At 33.7% G+C, this 19,226-nt stretch overlaps 1 protein-coding gene across 11 annotated transcripts in view; it reads left to right on the top strand.

The window, feature by feature from the left end:
• Window positions 1–19,226, top strand: part of GRM8 (glutamate metabotropic receptor 8) — an 845,179-nt gene that overhangs the window by 506,289 nt on the left and 319,664 nt on the right. The window contains exon 8 of one of the 11 annotated variants that reach the window (XM_063642242.1): window positions 12,463–12,508. The exons of the other annotated variants lie outside the window; for them this stretch is intronic. Within the exon in view, the coding sequence (XP_063498312.1) occupies window positions 12,463–12,494 (32 nt within the window). The 3' untranslated portion in view covers window positions 12,495–12,508. Of the gene's footprint in view, window positions 1–12,462; window positions 12,509–19,226 lie in introns of those variants that run through there. 11 annotated transcript variants of the gene reach the window in all.

The following is a 19,226-nucleotide window of genomic DNA, read 5'->3' as shown; positions in this document are numbered from 1 at the left end:
AGCAGAATAAAGGATGAAATCATTAACTTTTGAGCTTCTTAAGCAGTCAAAGCATAAAGGGACCGACAATGTGATTTATAATTTTCATTATATGATAGAAGCAAGCCTACCTATTTTTCAAGAGAGAACAAATTTTCTTGGAAATTACTTCCAAAAGAAAGGTGTCATGTGTGACTTTGACAGCCAAGTGAGCAATGTTAATTAACAAAATTTTACAGCAAAAGCAGAAGTCTTCTCTTGCTGTTTTGCATTTGTACCCCCAATCAAAGTTAAGAAATGAAGTAACTCTTATAACACTGGAAGTATATTTCATTAAAGATGTTTCCAAGGAGGAGGAAGATAATCATCCTTGATTTAGATGTATAATTCCTTTGAGCCCTAATGATATGGGGATGTACCATACTCTGAAGAATAAATAAAGAACATCTCCCTTATACTCTAGTTTTAAGACTCTGTCTTCAAAAATATCCTACTCAGAAATCTAACATTTCAATCTGTTAAAAAACAAGAACTGTTGGCTTGAAGGGATTGGCATAGCCCTGGCTGGTCCACTTCCTTAGTCTTGCTTACTGGTCTTGGAAGTACCTTGAAGAGTCCCAGTGGCTCTATGAAGCACACATACAATCTGCATACTTACACACATATCATTGCTCTTCGCAGGGATTTAACAGCAGCTGGAAGTAGACTTTTGGAGCTTGTGTTAGCTGTTAGGAACCTAGAAAACAGCTATGTTATGTTGTTAATTGGAAACTAGTTGAATTGGTTATGTTGGTGATAGCCAGTGTTCTCACCTGGTGGGACAGCTGACCCACCTCCCTAACACCAAAAGTGCAAGGAGGCCATTGGCCAAAACAAGGTTTGCTTGGGACCAATTTTTAATTTTCTGAAGAACCCAGATGTGCTTGACTAGAATCAGAGCTGCTTATTATACACGACAACAAAAAATATTATATATTAGAAGGTTTTTAGCCTAGCTATTGCCAGTTGTCAAAGAATGAGCTTTATAAGGCAACTGCCAAGTTTGTACAGTGTGGCCTTCTAGATTGTCTGCCAGGATCAGTGAGCTACAAAAGGTACTCCAAGGAATTAAAAAAATTGACCCATTAGATGGAATTACTTAGTAATGCCCATTTAAAATTGAATAGTGGCTATCCCAATGTGTAATTTTTGTATAGATAAAGTTGTTGTTAAATTAGTTCTTTTTGACATAATTAGATATCAGGATACATTTCTTTGTATGCTCCTTTTTAGTTTGAGATAGTAAAACTGTGTTATTGGTGTGGAGGAAGATTCTGCTTCCAGTTTATAGGAGCAGGAGGTGAAGTAGCCAGAGCACTGGAAGCTCATCAGATGATTGGTACAAAAATAAAGAGAACTGTTTGTTTGTTAAAATTTAATCTTTCTCACATTGTAACCAGGTATGTGGTATGCTTACTTAAGCAATGGTTTAAAGATATGTAAAAGATTGTGCTTCTTCCAGTGTATCATTTAATTGACAAAGCAAAGAATATGTTAGAATTTAGAGTGATAAATGACTAGTATTTCTGGCCAGAATTATTTCATTAAAAAATAACTAACTAAAGCTGGAATATTCAGTCAAACTGCTGAACTGTAGAGTACTAATTGGCATCAAAGACATAAGCTACAATGGTGGTTTAATTGAATGTAATCACTGAAACTGATTTTTTTAAATCACTGAAAAAAGGTACCTGAACCATCTTCTGCATCTGTATTTTAAGCACATTCTGAATCATAGTGTATCCAGAATTACTCATGTTTTCCTTACAAGTTTTCTTAACATCTTTTATCTACTTGGGAAGCCAGAAGGAAACAAAGACTTTCCTTTTAGGGTTACTTTTATTGCTGCTATCTGAACAAAATGTTATTTCTATAATTTTTAAACCCTAAGATTTATCAACAAATATAGAGAAAAGGAGGTCAGTATTTTAGGAACTTGTCAATTTCTTACTCCAGACTGATCTATAGGCAATAAAATATTAATTCTGTACATCTTGTATAGAATTAAAGATTTTTCTGTTGCTATGAGAACCTTATTTATCACAAAGAAAGTGTTGGATAGAATTTCAGAGCTATCTCCCTACTCCCTTGCCCTATAGCTGAGCTCATGTCAGGGCAGGTCAAGGACAGTGGCCTATTAATCCAAATTGTTTGATTGTATGTAACCAACCAGCTTTAGAAAGCAACTAAAACTTGCTTAATTAAGCTGAAATGAAGAATTTGTGAATGTGCATCAGGAAACCCCACAGCAGGAATAGAAACGAGTCTAAAGAAAGAACTGGTCCTAAGAAATAAAAACCTATAGGAAAAAAAAAGCATCTCTGTCTTTCTGTCTGTCTGCTTTATCTGTTTCTCTTTATATTGGTTTTCTCTTCTTCTAGGTTCACAGGGTAGCAGAGGGTCTACATTTCTAGGGTTTAGCTATTCTTTAAGACACTTGTTAAAACTAACTTTTTTTTTAAGTCTCAATGTCAACTTCTTGGAAGCTTGAATCTCATTAGCCAAACTTAGGTTGTATGTTAGATCTGTTCCAGATTATCATTGTATAGGAGGAAGTAGTACAAACTTGGTTGTCGCAGACCACACCCTATAGATAAAGGAGACATTTAGAAAGTTTCTATAAGTGCCTTATGGGGAAAGCTTAAGCAGGGAGGTGGAAACCGGAGAGAGGGGTGATGCCTAGGTATGTGAATCTCATTGCTTCTTTAGGTGGATGAGTTTGTGTTAGTCTGAGGGAGACAGGAATCAGGTAGAATCTGTGATAATTGGAGAGAAGAGTCAACTTCGGAATTTTGTAATGCAAACCCTTGTATTGGGGTTGAATTCTCTGACACCAAGAGGAAGGAAGCAGCTTCCCTAAACTCAGCAGTGAGTTGTGATCTAAATATTTCAGTGCTCAATATTCCAAGAATAATATGGAAATGTTTGTTAGATTGTAGAGACCAGTACAGAGATAGAAGTTACCAGCATCTTCTTTCCTTTAGAAACCTTATTGATTTCAAAGAGTTAATGCAAAATTTCCAAATATGCAATTTGAGAGTCTCTGAACACTGTAGTCTGATTTTGAAGGAGATTTGTTAGCATAAAATACCTTTAAGCTATCTGAAAGGAATAATTATAGTTTAACATTAGAAAATATACTACAATCATGCTAATAGGTCAAATAAGACAATAATAAACATTTCATAAGATTGTGTAAAGTCATATGATAAAAATACTAGCCTAATTTATGTTACAAATACAAAATAAAAAAACTAGAAATTGAACAAATATTTAACATAAAGCACATCTTTCTCAATCTATAACATTATATATTTATAGTTATTCTTATCAAAGAGATGGATTAAACCTATTACCACTGTTATTAATATTCTATCAGTTTTAACCAGTGTGATAAACATGAAACAAAAACGACAAAGATTATTACTGTAAGGAAAAAATTATTTCATGATAATTTTCAAATTATTTGATCTCAACAATACTTAGAAAGATAAAACATAACATTAATATTAGAACATTAAGACTTTTCTACATAGTATTAAGTCATTGTTAATACATGGGAACTGGAATGCTTGTTTTCTTTTGCAAAAATTATTTAACATATTTTGGAGTAAATTGAACCTGTTTGAAGACAACTTTACTGAGAGACATACAACATACTTGAAAAAACGGAGAGACATTTCTTGTTTATGGACAGAAGAGCTAAGCATAGGAAAAACGTTAATTCTTTCTGAATAAATCTGTATTCAGGCATGTTATAATTCCAGTAGAAATAACTAGGCAATATTTTCTGGAATTTTAATAGTATTTTAAATTTTAAATATGAGAGTAAATGAGCAAAAATTACTAGAGTGATTTTAAGGAAAAATATTTCTACCAAACATTTAACACTTAAGCATAATGTTAAACTACAATAATCAATCCAGTATGAAACTAATACCAGAATAGACATGTGATAAACTACAATAATCAATCCAGTATGAAACTAGTACCAAAACAGACATGTGATAAATGAATCCAAATAGAAATAGTCAGAAACATGTAATGATGATAAATAAGTAAATAATTCTACAATTGTGTGTGTGTGTGTGTATATATATATATATCAATTTATCATATGATAATGGTGGCTTTAGAACTCAGTGGGAAATAACATTTTATTGATTAAGAGTTTACAGTAGATTCACCTGAGATGATTTTTCCACATAAGAAAGTATTATCCATTTGAAATTTATTTTAGAATTATGTGAAAAAGAAGCAAAAGAATAAAGAAAATAAAACGCAGGAGAAGGTTTATTTGATTTGAATGGGAAAGTTTAAAATCAGTAAAAGAAATTATTTTTAAAAATGCCATGTTTGATTCTTTAAAAGTATAACACTTGGATATTAAAAATTATCATGAACATAATTTCAAAATGGAAATTATAAGGATTCATTGGGGGGGGAGTTGTGTCAAAACATGAATATCCTAAATATTAAAAGAACTACATGAATTGATATGAACTATGCAATCTCTAAGAGATCAATTGACAAAACTTGTAAATGTTAATAAACATTTGAAAAAATGTTAAGTCTCACTTATAATCAAAGAAAGGCCAATTCATCAGTGAGAGACTATTTTCCCCTTATCAAATTTATGAAGACTTAAACATTTATAGTTACTAAAATGTATTATATTGATCGGCATTGTTTTTTTGGAGATCATTTGCCTGGTGTACATATCAAATTCTTATTTTCTTATTTCTAGAAATGTATTCTAAGAAAATTATTAACAATAATTATATTTACAGTAATTCATTGAAAAAAACAAATCACAATTTCACTTTGTTTTTAACTAAAACCCACCAACAATATATTGTATAATATAAAATCACTCTAGTTATTTTTGCTCATTTACTCTCATAATTTTAAATTACTATGAAAATTCCAGAAAATACTGCCTAGTTATTTCTACTGGGATTATAATATGCCTTAATACAGATTTATTCAGAAAGAATTAACATTTTTCCTATACTTAGCTCTTCTGTCCATAAACAAGAAATGTCTTTCTGTTTTTTCAAATATGCTGTATGACTCCCAGTAAAGTTGGCATAACACTATATAATTGTGTTGACTGCGTATTTGGGATCCTAGGTTTTTTTCCCTAGTTCTGCCACTTTTCTGTGTTGCGAGCCCTTCCAAGCCTCTCAACTTCATCTTTTAAATGGAAAGATTATACTAAAGTGATCTAATATTTGAGTTCTCTTCCAGGTCTGAATTCTCTACATAATCTTTTAAAGCCAAAGGTGTTCTTTACAAGAAAAAAAAATAGATGCCTATCAGTGTTCTTGTCTTTCTTTAGTTGTTTATATTCATGTTTATCTTTCATAAATCATTTATTTATTTTCCATATAGTTTATTGATTCTCTTCTAAGGTAACTAATTTTTACAAGAGTGCTGTGTCTTTTAAAATTGAGAATACACAGATTAAGACAGTGTGGTTCTGTGAGTTGTCAAATATCATAGCTTAACAGTGGAGGTACAGAAACCTGTTACTAACAATAATTCAATTTGATAAGTGATATGATAGAGGAATGAGCACTTACAAACACAGCATAAGGTTGAGAGTAAGAAACTACATAAGGGAAGCTTAAAGATTACAACACAGAGAGCAAGTGACATCTAATTTAAGTTGCAAATAGAAAGTGACATTTCTTCTGGTGGACAAGATGTGGAAAAGGTATTCATGACAGAGAAGGCAGTTTAATAATAGCTTGAAGACTGGGAAGAGCATTCACATTCTAAGAAAGTTGAGCATCCACTGTGGAAGAATGCAACACAGTGGTTGTGGGGGCAGTCAGGTGATGAGACTGTAAGATGAGCTTGGGCCTGGTTAGAAACCTCTGCCAAGTTTGGCTTTGAATTTGACACAGCAGGGAAAAAGGAATGGAGCTTTTTAGCAGGACAGTGAAGTGCTAGGGGGTAAGCGTTTTAGAAAAGTAACTATGGCAGCAATTTGAAAACTGAAGCAAGTGAGATTAAAGACAGGGATGGTATGTTTAAGAGATAGTTCCAGTAGTCACAATGAGAAAATAGTATCTAAAATAGGAAAGTAAAGGTACATGTGAAATGGAAAGAAGTCAAAGATAGAGGAAGGAAATACAGAATTATTTGAATGATGACTCTGTTCTAGGTACTGTGCTTTGACTAGAAACCAAAGAAGTATCTTAACTTCCCCAGTGATCTCTCTTTATAACTGTTTGTGACAACCTCATTACTGGAGATAATTCAGTATTTTAGTAAATATACTATTGATGTAATCAACTTGACCCTACTTTGTTTCATCGACTTTTTTTTTTTTTTTTTTTTTTTTTTTTTTTTTTTTTGAGAGACGGAGTCTCGCTCAGGCTGGAGTGCAGTGGTGCGATCTCGGCTCACTGCAACCTTCGCCTCCCAAGTTCAAGCAATTCTTCTTCCGCGGCCTCCCCAGTGGCTGGGACTACAGGTGCATGCCACCAAGCCGGCTAATTTCTTTTGTATTTTAGTAGAAGACGGGGTTTCACCATGTTGCCCAGGCTGGTCTCAAACTCCTGAGCTCAGGCAATCTGCCCACCTTGGCCTACCAAACTGCTAGGATTGCAGGCGTGAATCATCGAGCCCGGCCTCATCTACTTTTATAAGTAGAAAATGAGACAGAAATTCATTATATAGGAAAATTGACATAAAATGTCATCTCTTGAAGTTATGGTGCATAATTTCCTTATGATTAAATTTACTTGTCTAGTAAATGAAATAAAGTCAAATATGATTGATTATCTGTTGATCTAAAAATAATATCCTTTTTAATAAGGGTTGTCTCAGAAATACAATTGAGGAAATTAATAATTTGGAAATATATAATTCTTGAAGTCTGCTTATCGCTATATAATCAATATTACTGTATATCCATTCACTTTTTAAAAATTTATAAATATTTTTAGGAATAAATAGTCGATTCACAAGTAATTTTTTTGTTTCTGATGAAGGAGGCGTCAAGCTAGCTGTAAAGTATTAATCTTACCCATTAAATCACCATGAAATTTAGCACTGTAATTCTACCTGCATCTGTTTTCTAACCGAGTGAGGTGTTAAACTGTGGGGTTTTCAAAGTCTGATTTCTTGTATAGTCTTGAAGGACAAGGTTTATATCTCTTATTTCTCCCTTAAAATATAAGGACTTACATGTGGGCCAAGACTGAGCCAGCATTGGAGAAAAGCTTGAAGCAAATCAGTTTTTACTCTAGCTCTTCCTAGAGTCCTACTCAACTTCATCCACTGTGTTGGGCTTCTTTTATCATTCTTTATTTTTGTAATTCCTGGTCGTCTTCATCACATTTGAAAAAAAGCAGGATAAATGATAAACCCTGGAGAGAGGTGGAGTACCATGGGCTTAATAATTGAGGGCTGACCTTGGGTCTAAACTGGGATGCAGTAATGAGCCTTGAATGAAGAATGAGGAAACAGATGTAGGAACAGAGAGGATTTGAGGTGGTGGGAAAAGTTTCTGAAGGAGTTTATATATCTAATAGTTTGTATTTTTTTCTAGCGATCAGAAACACAAACTTTATACTCAGTTTGAATCTAGCTTTACAACTTTCGACACCTTGTAACAGTGGCCAAGCAACAAAAACTCTATAAATTTTTGTTTCCTCATTTATAAAAAAAGATGATAAGAATATATATATTATATCTATTTTGGTTTCCTCTCAAGTTTAAATGTAAGGTGATGATACATAGACAACACTTAAAAATATATAAACTGTACAAAATATGGAGAATATTTTATCAATAGAGATTTAACAGACTGCTTGGGTCATCTTACAAAAATGATGAGATGACTGAGTTGGGACTGAGGACTTGAGAATCTTTAGAAAGATGCAGACTTAGAAAGTACTACATATAAGGATCAGTTTGGGAGGTGAAAACAAGGCAGGAGTTGGAAAGGACAGCACCAACCAACGGGGTATTTTCAGCAGTGCCAGGTCCTTGGATATAGGAACAGAAATGTGAATGTTTTCATGACATTCTTAAAGTAAATAGGAAAGTACTTTACTGATGAGATGGGCATCTAATGAATCTAGAATTGACCAGGTGGGGTTCATTCTCTCATTATTTATCCTTGTTTCTTCAAAATTATATATTACTTTTTTATTGATGGTATTTAATGGAATTGCGCCCATGTTATTAGGGATAATTATTTTCTTAGTGGTATTTTGCTTCAGAAAGAATCTACCCAAGATTTATAATGGAGACTTGATTATTTTTCCTCTTTAAATCTGTTAACTTTTATAATTACATTAAGGTTTAAACACAAAATTAGTTTGAAAGTGAGGGATAGGGGCTGGACGCTGTGGCTTATGCCTGTAATCCCAGAATTTGGGAGGCCAAGGTTGGTGGATCACTTGAAGTCAGGAGTTTGAGACCAGCCTGGCCAACATGGTGAAACCCCATCTCTACTAAAAATACAAAAATTAGCCCGGCGTGGTGATGCACACCTGTAATCCCAGCTGCTAGGGAGGCTGAGGCAGGAGAATTGCTTGAACCCAGGAGGTGGAGGTTGCAGTGAGCCAGGATCCCGCCACTGCACTTCAGCCTAGATGATAGAGGGAGACTCTGTCTCAAAAAGAAAAAGAAAGAAAAAGTGAGGAACATTAATGAAAAAATTCCTTTAAATTCTTGTGCCTAATTATTATACTTTTGGGATTTTAGTTTTCCCAGTCTTTTGGATGTGTTTAAAAATGATTATAAAATAACTTTAGACTCACATAAACACCTTGTCTGTAGCTAAGTGAACAATTACTCAATTTTAATTAAAAAAATCTGTAAGTATGCATTTATGGTATTTATGTTCATATGTCACAAACATTCATTTAACATTTATTAAATGTCTATTATGTGCCCAACTGTGCCATTTGTATTTTTTCTCCGTTCCGTCTCTGACTTCTTTTACTTCATCTTCCTTTATATCCTAAAATTCTTCTTCTCTCCTCTTGTCCTCTTTCTTCCCAATATTTCTCTGTTTGCCCTTGTGATCATTCAGTAACCAAGAGAGTGGCAAGTGGCTAGGATCGTGAACTTTTGAGAGACAGACATGAGCTCATATCCTAGCTCTTCCACTAATGTTGAAAGATCTTGGATAGTTATTTATATTTTATAAGCCTTTATGGCCTCATCTTTGGATGGAAAAAATAATAATACCTACCTCATAGCGTTATTGTGAGCATTTAATGAGATAATTCATGCTTAAGAACTTAACACGATGCCTGGCACAGTGATGGTAACTATGATTTTTTTCTGCTCCTGACAATAAACCCTCAGTATATATTTACTGAATTTCAAATATACACACATAAAAACCCACCAAATACATGCCCATCCACACTAATTCCTTTACATGCCTTAGATTTCAAAGCATCTGATAAATCTCCTGTAATCAGTAATATTGTGCTGTTTGAATTTAATTTCTTATTTCTTCAAGGTGTTATTCATCTATTCCCCAAAGGGTTAGGCTTTTTAGTTTACCCTTTCTTTTTTCTCTTGCAGTCACCTCCTGAACCCTTGATTTCTTATTAGAACCTTAGGGTAAGATATGGGAGTAAAATGACCTAAAACCTATATGAATATATCTGGCCTCAAGTAAAATGACAAGATAGATAAGAAGGTGGAGGCTGTTGGTTGAAAAGGTGTTCAGGGAATATGTACTAGAATACAATACACCTCCTAGGTTAAGAGTCTCTTCAGAAACTTAGTTGTTGCATGGGAGGAGACCCTCTTTCCTTTGCAGAGTGAAACTGTTGCCCTTTGATCACACCCAACTCAATCAGAGAAAAGTCCTTGTAGCACTGCCCAGTTGACTCAGTTGTCCATGCTCACATAACAGAGATAAGTGGATTCTGCATGACAGAACTAGTTAAAAGTCATATGCCCTATTTATTTAAAAAAGTAATTCAAATGGAAATGAAAATACACATTTTGGCAAGTACAATTTATACTTAATCCTGCTTAAGAAAGCTCTAATTTTCCCCAGATCTTGGGCTTTTTGTTGTTGTTAACTTTAGAGAAAGCATAAAATACATACAGAAGAGTGTAATAAATCTATAGCTTAGTGAATTTTCATAAACTGAAAGCACCCCACACAGAATCCAGAACACCAAACCAAACCCCCAAATCCTCAGCCGGCACCTCAAAACCCTCCTGGGTTCTCTATTCCTCATTACACCCGTGCCAGGAAGTCGCTCTCCTAACTTTTGATAGCACAGACTAGGGGTTCCTGCTTTTAAACTTTATATAAATAAAATTGTATAATCTGTACTTTTAAATGTCTGGCTTCATTTCACAGCAATTTTTAATAAAGATAAAATATATTTCTACCATTATCTGTCTCTATTAATGTTAGATTCAATTATTTAAATTTACTTTGTTGGATATTCATATTTAATTTTTAAAGCCGAAGAAATTATTTTATGAAATAACATTTAATATCTATTAATGAGGTTTAAATTTATAAAGGTTTACATTTTAGTACAATACCCATAATTTCTTTGAAACTGGTAAAGAAAATATTACCTTCATGAACCTTCTCGTCTTGGTTTTGTTATCGTCATTCTTTTAAATAATAAACTTCATTTTGTAGAGCAGTTTTAATCTCACAGCAAAACTGAGCGGAATGTATAGGAGTATCCATAGTTCTACGTTGAGGTTCATTCTCTGACCTGAAAGTCCTCTGTCCTCCACCTATCTATATTTCCTTCCCACCTCATCTCTGGCAACCACTGATCTTTTAACTATCTCCACAGTTTTGCCTTTTCCAGATGTCTTATAGTTGGAATTATACAGTACCTAGCTTTTTCAGATTTGCCTCTTTCACTTACTGATATACGTTTGGGCTTCCTCCGTGTCTTTTTATGGCCTGGTAGTTCATTTCATCTTACTATTATTGAGTTTTAAGGGCTCTTTGTATATTTTGATATAGTTGTCCTTTATCAGTTGTGTCTTTTCCATATATTTTCTCCCAGTCTGTGGCTTGTCTTCTGCTTCTCTTGAATGTATCTTTTCCAGAGCAGAAGTTTTTCATTTTAATGAAGCCCAGCTTATCAATTCTTTCTCTTATAACTTGTATTTTTGGTGCTGTAGCTAAAAAGCATCCCCATACCCAGTGTTATTTAGACTTTCTCGTATGTTATTATCTTCTAATAGTTTTAATAGTTTTCCCTTTTACATTTAGGTCTATATGATTCATTTTGAGTTTGTGTAAAGAGAATAAGGTCTGTGCCTAGATTTATTTATATTTTTTTTGCATGGGGTTGTCCAGTTGTTCCAGCACTATTTGTTGAACACATCCTTTTTTTTCCACTTTGAGATTTGAGGATGAAACTTTTGCCCATACTCAATTGTTCAAATGTCATTAAAAGTGAAGTCAAGTGTTCTTTGTAGTCAGAATTGTGTGTGTATGTATCATTATTGTTGTTATTTTTGTGATTGTTGGGACTGAAGGAACATAAATATTGTCTAAACAATGATGAAATAAATAAAAACAAATAAGATTGAATTGAAAACCTACCCAGGGAAAATGTTACTGCATAGGATTTATTGGCCGGCTGTTGAGCACCTGATTAATCCGTATGGATATTAAATGTAATTCCTGAAATATTTCATCTTCCAGGAAACAGCATTCTTACATCTGTTTCAGTTTCAATTGACACCATCAGAAAATAATCTAATCCCATCAGTCTCTGTCCTAGGCACTGAGGAGAAGAAAATTATACTCTCCCAGCTAATTCTCTAGGGTATTTCCAAAGTACTAAAAACATCAGTAAAAGGTTACCAACGTTTTCTTTCTCTTAGCATGTAATTGTTTCATTTTACCAGGGAGGAAAACACATTTGCCTTTCTTCACTTAGTTGTTAATGACAGCATGTCAGAGTTGTCACACATTCTAGAGTCAATAAATTCTAGAGTGCTAAAGAGACATTTGAGAAAACTGCAGTGTTCTTGATCGTACTTTGCTCCTTTTTCTAAAAATAAGTGCTTTCTGATTTTTCTATCCCCGTATTTATTCTGAAATGACATCAGCCGTCTGCAAAAAAAAAAAAAAAAGCTTTTGACTGACATTTCAGACATTTTTTCCAGGTAGTAGTTAAATAAGAATTACTTGGGTATATCTCTCTGATCCTTCTAGATAAACTTCAGTCAAAACCATAAAGAGAATTGACACTTCTTATACACAAAAACTATCTTGGGGAGAGGGAGAGGAAAGACATTTTCACTGTTAAAGACTGCAATTAACTAGTAGATTTAAATGAGAAAGTTTTTCGTTTTATCTTAAACAGTCTATGTGCATAGGCGCAAACTATCAGATATTGTTAAAAAATAATGAGATTTTTTATTGCAATGTTAGCATAATACTTTCTTTTTATACCTTTACAGGTTATGTGCTTCATCAGTTTAGCACTATGTGAACCTTTCAAATGAGCTGCAGATACAAAGTTTAAATGATACTACTTTGGACAATGATATGCTAATATATGAATAAACAAACACCATTTCGTGTTGGATATTTTTTTCTTTTTAGCATTATTGAAACCATCTTTTGGCTTTTGAGCATGATGGCAATGTGCTTTACTGGTACTGAAGCAGAAAATAACCAGTCCATAAATTTTCTAGCAGCCTCCAGACACAAAATGTTTATGAAAATAAAATAGCATATTTTGCAAACTCCGGAATGGTTTCAGCTGAATAGCTTTAAGTCCTACCACAGGTCTAACTAGAAAGTGAATTTATAATAACAAGAGCTTTTAAGTTTACAATGGAGTGTGTGCGCATAAACACACAGCTACCTGTCTTTATATAGAAATAGAGGAAATAAAAAGAATAAAATGATATATGTAAAGAAAGGATATGTTTTCTTGCCAATGTCAAGATAAATTTTTCTAACTTCATAGAGATATTGAGTAAAAGTAGATTTTGAATTGCTTCATACCTTTGAACAGTGACTGGGATAAACCAAATGACATTTGAGCTTGTGTTAGCTTTTGGCTGGCATTTACGGAAAATGTTTCCAGAGCCAGTTCACTACCTATATTGTTATTAGTGTTTTTAATCTTAAGAATCGAACAAGAAACAAATATGCTCAGAGTACTGTGGACAACATCTATCTTCTTTACTACATTTTAAGAGCATCATAATTTAGGCATGATACTATTGCAGATTAATGAGCTATTTTAAAACTTTAGTGATTTATTGCAGGTTTTTAAATACTGCATTTTGAATGGCCCCATGGGAAGGGTGTTTAATTGACATATGCAAGTTTAGGTGATTCTATTTGATAACGCAAGGGACTATGCTCACAGATTCAATCTAACATAAAAAATTAACCCTGTGCATTTCAAGCGTTCCTTGAAATAATAATACCTGATTAGCCTATCCATTTCTAATGTTTGGTCTGAATTAGGAAAAAAACTGTTAAATGCCATATCATTATCCGGTGGTGGTTCTCTAAGATTTTAAGTATTTCTCTTTGTAGACAAGGGAATATGAATACTTAATCACCGTGATTGAAAAGTCTTTGCACAGTTTCCTGGCAAGGCAATGATATCACAAATACATAAAGATTGATGCATTCCAGTGTGGATTCAGATCACTTAAAATGTAGATTCGGAGGGGTAGAATAAAATACACTATATGGCATTTAGAAAAATAATAAATTGCTTTAAACTGCCTGCCTATTTTGTATTGTTTTCCCTATCCCATATTTGAATAATAAACATTCTTTTAGTATTTGAGGTGGAAAATAATCTCATCATTTGAGATTTATATTCAAACTAATGTATGTATATATACAAAGATGATAAGCTCCTAATAAGTATCCCAGGTTTTCTTATTTCAATACTCAGTGGAAAATTTCTTTGGTGATAAATTTAAAATTTAACCATATTAAATCATTTTAACTGTTAATCATCTTGAATTTTTTCAAATTACAATAAAAATTTCAGACATCTTAATGCTTTTAATTTTAATATGTGTGTGTATATACATTTGTGTGTACATATATGTGTGTATATATGTGTGTGTATATATATGTGTATATATGTGTGTATATCTATATATATGTATATATGCCTGTGTGTGTGAGTATATATTCTGTCATTAGCCCTAATTGTCCTGTCTAGTAGAGCAACTGAGCATTATTATGCCATTTGACAACATACATATATATATAAAATTTAAATATAGACTAAGTAATTCTTCAAGGGCTCAAATCCTGGCTTTACCACTTAACTAGGTAGGTGAACTAGATATATGCTTCACTATATTTAAGACTCACAGATAGTCAAGGAATTGGGACTAGATCCAGAATTTTCAATTCTATGTTCAATGCTCCAAGTATCAAAGGAGCTAAAAGAGGACATTGCTCTGAAGATAGCCAATTAAAATTGCTAAATCTGCATTCATTCCTCAAGCTAGTCATTGAACAGATTATTAATCAGTGCTTACTATATACTAGGCATTGTTAGGAGCTGAATAAGCAAAACACAAACCCTGTCCTCAGGAGGATGCAGTTTAGTAACACATATACTTAACAAGCAACTACAAAATGTAAAGTATTTCCATGCAGAAACAGGATATTGTCAGAGGAGGAGAGTGGGACTAATTAGGTAGGGAAGTCAAGGAAAATGTCACCAAGATAGAGGTATTTGAACTGGGTCCTGATTTGTAAGAAGGATAAGAGCCTAGGAAAAGCTGTTACAAAAGCTTTTAGACAGAAAAGAGATTTGTGTAAGCACCATAGTAAATTCTCTTCTGTCATGGGAGTCAGAGCCCTTTGTGCTAAAAAGTATGTTATTTCCTGAAGTTCTCACGGTATGATTTGCTCTTTAGAGTTAAAATGATACATCATCTAGTAAACACTTTGTAGAAACCCATGGAGATCCTTATAGCTATTCTCACAGTGTTTAGCATCCAGGCATGTCTTCTACATGAGTCTGTACTACACCCTACTGTAGTTAGGAAGTACTGATTTTTAAAGTGTTTTCTTGAAGTTCACGCTGTGAACATGACACTACTGAACACTGAAAATATTTTGTCTTGCAAATACCTCCTAGATTTTAATTGCAGCTTCTGGAAAGTATAGCATAGCAGACTACATCAGATAACAACTAGTCAAATGTTAATTAATTTTCATAGTCATTTTTTTTTAGAGACTTGATCTTGCTTTGTTGACCAGATTGGAGTGCAGTGGCTTTTCACAGGCATACTATAGTGCACTACTGCCTTGAACTCAAGACTTCATGTGATTCTCCTGCCTCAGCCTTCTGAGTAACTGAGAATACAGGCACGTGCCACCGTGACCACCAATATAGCCATTTTAATGACTGCTGTAGGCTTCTATGGAAAGTAAACGCTCTCCACTTGATCTTATCATTGAATTCCTCCCACTCCATGCAAGGAGGAAGAGGTTGAATTGCATGGGTTAGATTTGAGGTTTAACTCTTTGCTGCTGGGTGGAGTCATCACCTGGCTAAAAGCAAGTGAGCAAGGCTCTTGTTGGAGGATTCCCTAAAGGACCAGTGATAATGAGGTGGTGAGATGCGCTCTCTAAGCAGTTCAGGCCTCCCAGCTTTTCTTCTAAGGATGTGCTTTCTCACATACAGTGGCTGACCAAAGATCACTCTTCTGGCCTGAGAAGGCCTGGGGCAGATTGGTCCAGTTCAACTCAAAATTAGGCCGTGCTTATATAACTGAGTCATTTTTCTAACTGAAATAGGGGCAAGGAGCCCTCCTTATTGTCTGTTCTAGTTTATGAATTTTCACTATGGAGTTTCAGGCCATAGTCATAGCTAGTAATAAAGTGCAATGGTGCCTTCCTTTGCCTCTTTTGTGTGTATGTTTCCTTGGAGACCTCCACAGGAGGAGGATTGGCTAAGCCAAGGAGGGACTTGGGTATTCCTAGTTTTTCTGTCTAAATGATTCAAGTCACTTACACAGCCCCAATTAATGCAAGTCCTCTAAAGAGCCCCAAGTTAACTTTAAGACAAGGTAAATTTAACTACATGTACATACATACATGCACAAGGCAAACACACACACAATAGACAAGTTAAATAGGTATAAGAAATATCCTTCTAAGAAATAATGTTTAAATTGTCTTCTCCATTGTAATACAGAGCAGAAACTTAAGAATGCAACAATATTTTCTTTTTTTTAAAAAAAGCCATACAAAAAAGAGACACAGAAAATGACTCTTCTGTTGACCATTGATGTTAAGTACAATTCCTAGATTTAAAAATCTCATTTTGTGGACTTATTTAGTCACATTGGTTTTCTTTCTTTCTTTCTGGAATTTCCAATGGAAAATGTGAGACTGATACAAGTGCTAACATTTATTGAGTCCTTATGATGTGTCAGGTAGATTTCTAGGCATTATTTCTATATTATTCCTCAAAATAATAAAGTAGGGATAATTTTTATCCTTATTTCTGCAGATGAGGAAACTGAAGCATACATCTAGTACCCATACAAGTTAAGTGGTGAAGCCAGGATTTGTGACTTTGAAGAATCACTTCATCCTTAGTTGTAGTCCTAATTACAGGGTGATTAAGGTAATCACTATGGTAATTAAGGTATACCACCTCTAATGATAACTGCTTTTGTAGAAGCAGGGGAAAACTTATTAGTGAAAAAAATATGTGTCTAAAAGAGAAAGCAAAGAACCTTTATACTTTAGACAGAACACTGGGACTAGTAGAGTCAGACTAGTTCTCTCTAAGTGTAAGATTATGAGAAGCAAAGTGAAAACAGGAACTGAGGAGCAAAAGCCAAAAAGTTGTTTTAAAGAATTGGAAGACAGTGGCTAAAACAAATATGAAGTCAAGATAAATCTTTTGAAAGTTCATTACAGTCATATTTGAGGCTTGGATATTAACATTCATGACTTTTTTGAGGCTGAGGAGTGGACATTAAGGTTCTTTCCAGCCCATTATTTTTTTCTTCGTCGGCTTAATTGAGGCAAAATATAGACACGGTAAAACCCATCAATTTCAAGTGTCCAATTTGAGGTTTCATTTTTTTAACAAATACATACAGTGGTGTAACCACCACTGCAGTTATGATTTAGAACACTTTTATCACCTCAAGCGTTCTCTCCTGTCTCTTTGCAGTGTCGTGTCCTGAATCCCATTTCTCAGAAATCACTGATTTGCTTTCTATCAGTAGATTTTTTTAATTTAAAAAAGGTAGTATGAATGGAGTTATACATTTTGCAGATTTTGTGTTCTTTCTTCCATTTAGCACAAAGTTTTTAAAATTTACCTGTGTTGTGTTCATTCATTGCCCACCTCCCTTTTTGCATATCACAATTTGTGTATTCATTCATTAGTTGATGGACATTTGGATTGTTTCCAGTTTTCCCCATGAAGAATAAAGCTTTTATGAAAGTTCAAGTACAGCTGTTTGTGAGAATATATGCTTTTGTTTCTCTTGGCTAAATTCTTGGGAATAGAAGTTAAAGATTCTATGGTAAGAAGACGTTTAACTGTACGAGAGACTGACAAACTGTTTTCTAAAGTGACCATACCATTTTGCATCACTAACAGCAATATATGACAGTTTCAGTTGCTATACTCCTCTCCAACACTTGATATTGTCATATTGTCAGTCATTTTAATTTTAGCTATTCTCGTGAGTGTATAGTCGTTACTCACTGTGGCTCTAATTTGCATTTCTCTGCTCACTAGTTATCTTGTATATCTTTCTATAAGCTTATTAGCCATTCCTATATCTTCTCTGATCAAGTATCTTCAAATCTTCTGTCTATTTTTAAAAACTGAATTATTTACAGCTTACCCTTGAACTGTAAAAAATCTTCATTCATTCTGAAAATTAGACCTTTATTAATTATATATATTTATTTTATATAAAATATGTAATATTTGTTTATATATTTAACAAATATTTTTCTTTTCACTTTCATAATGGTATCTTTTGAGAAACATTCTCAATTCTGATGAAGGCTAATTTGTCAACTTTTTAAAATGAATCTTACTTGTCTTTCATAGCTAAGAAATTTGTGCCTAACTCAAGCTTATGAATTTTTTTTCATTGTTTCTTCTCAAAGTTTTATAGTTTTAGCTCTTATATTTAAGTCTGTGATCCTTAGAAAGGTGATTTTATTTTATTATTTTTATTTTTTTGAGATGGAGTCTCACTCTGTCACCTAGGCTGGAGTGCAGTGGCATGATCTTGGCTCACTGCAACCTCTCCCTCTGGGTTCAAGCGATTCTCCTGCCTCAGCCTCTGGAGTAGCTGGGATTACAGGCACGCACCAGCATGTCTGGCTAATTTTTAAACATTTTTTGGTTAGAGACGAGGTTTCATCATGTTGGTCAGGCTGGTCTCAAACTCCTGACCTCAAGTGATCCGCCCGCCTTAGCCTCCCAAAATACTGGGATTACAGGTGTGAGGTACTGTGGTACCTAGCCGGTGAAGGGTAATTTTAAAATATGAGGTGAAGCTTGAGATTTATCTTAAAAATATCGATATTAATTGTTCTACTACCAGTATTTGAAAAGACTGTTTCCCATTGTGTTATATTTATACTTTTGCTGTAAATCAGTTGAATACATGTGTGTAAGTCTATTTATAGATTTGCTATCTTGTTCTAAAGGTCTATATGTGTGTGCGTATTCTAATACCCCACTGTCTGGATTATTATAGTTTTATATTAGGAATTGAAATCAAATAGTGTAAATTCTCTTTGTTTTTCTTTTTAAAAATTGCTTTGGTATTCTATGACTTTTGCATCTATGTATCAATTTTATAATCCATTTGTCAGTTTTTACAAAAAAAAAAAAAAACCCGACCTCCTCTGATTTTAGTTGGTATTGCATTGAATCTATAGATCTATTTGGAGAGAATTGACATCTTATGGTTCAGTCTTCCCATCTATAAACATTATCTTTCCACTATTTAGGTGTTTTAAAATTTATCTCCACAATGTTTTAAATTTTCAGCATGTAGGTGTTCCATATATTTTGTTAAATTTCTCTTTATTTCATATTTTTGATGGTCTTGTGAGTACAATTATTTAAAAAATAACCATTTCTAGTTTGGTAATGGAAAAACTTATTTTTGTATGTTCACTTTGTGTCCAACAATCTTTATTAACTCATATTTTTTCAGCTGCTTTTTGGTAG

Source organism: Symphalangus syndactylus, chromosome 6, assembly GCF_028878055.3.
Source record: "Symphalangus syndactylus isolate Jambi chromosome 6, NHGRI_mSymSyn1-v2.1_pri, whole genome shotgun sequence".
Taxonomy (NCBI): domain Eukaryota; kingdom Metazoa; phylum Chordata; class Mammalia; order Primates; family Hylobatidae; genus Symphalangus; species Symphalangus syndactylus.
This window is presented reverse-complemented; position numbering and strand designations above follow the sequence as displayed.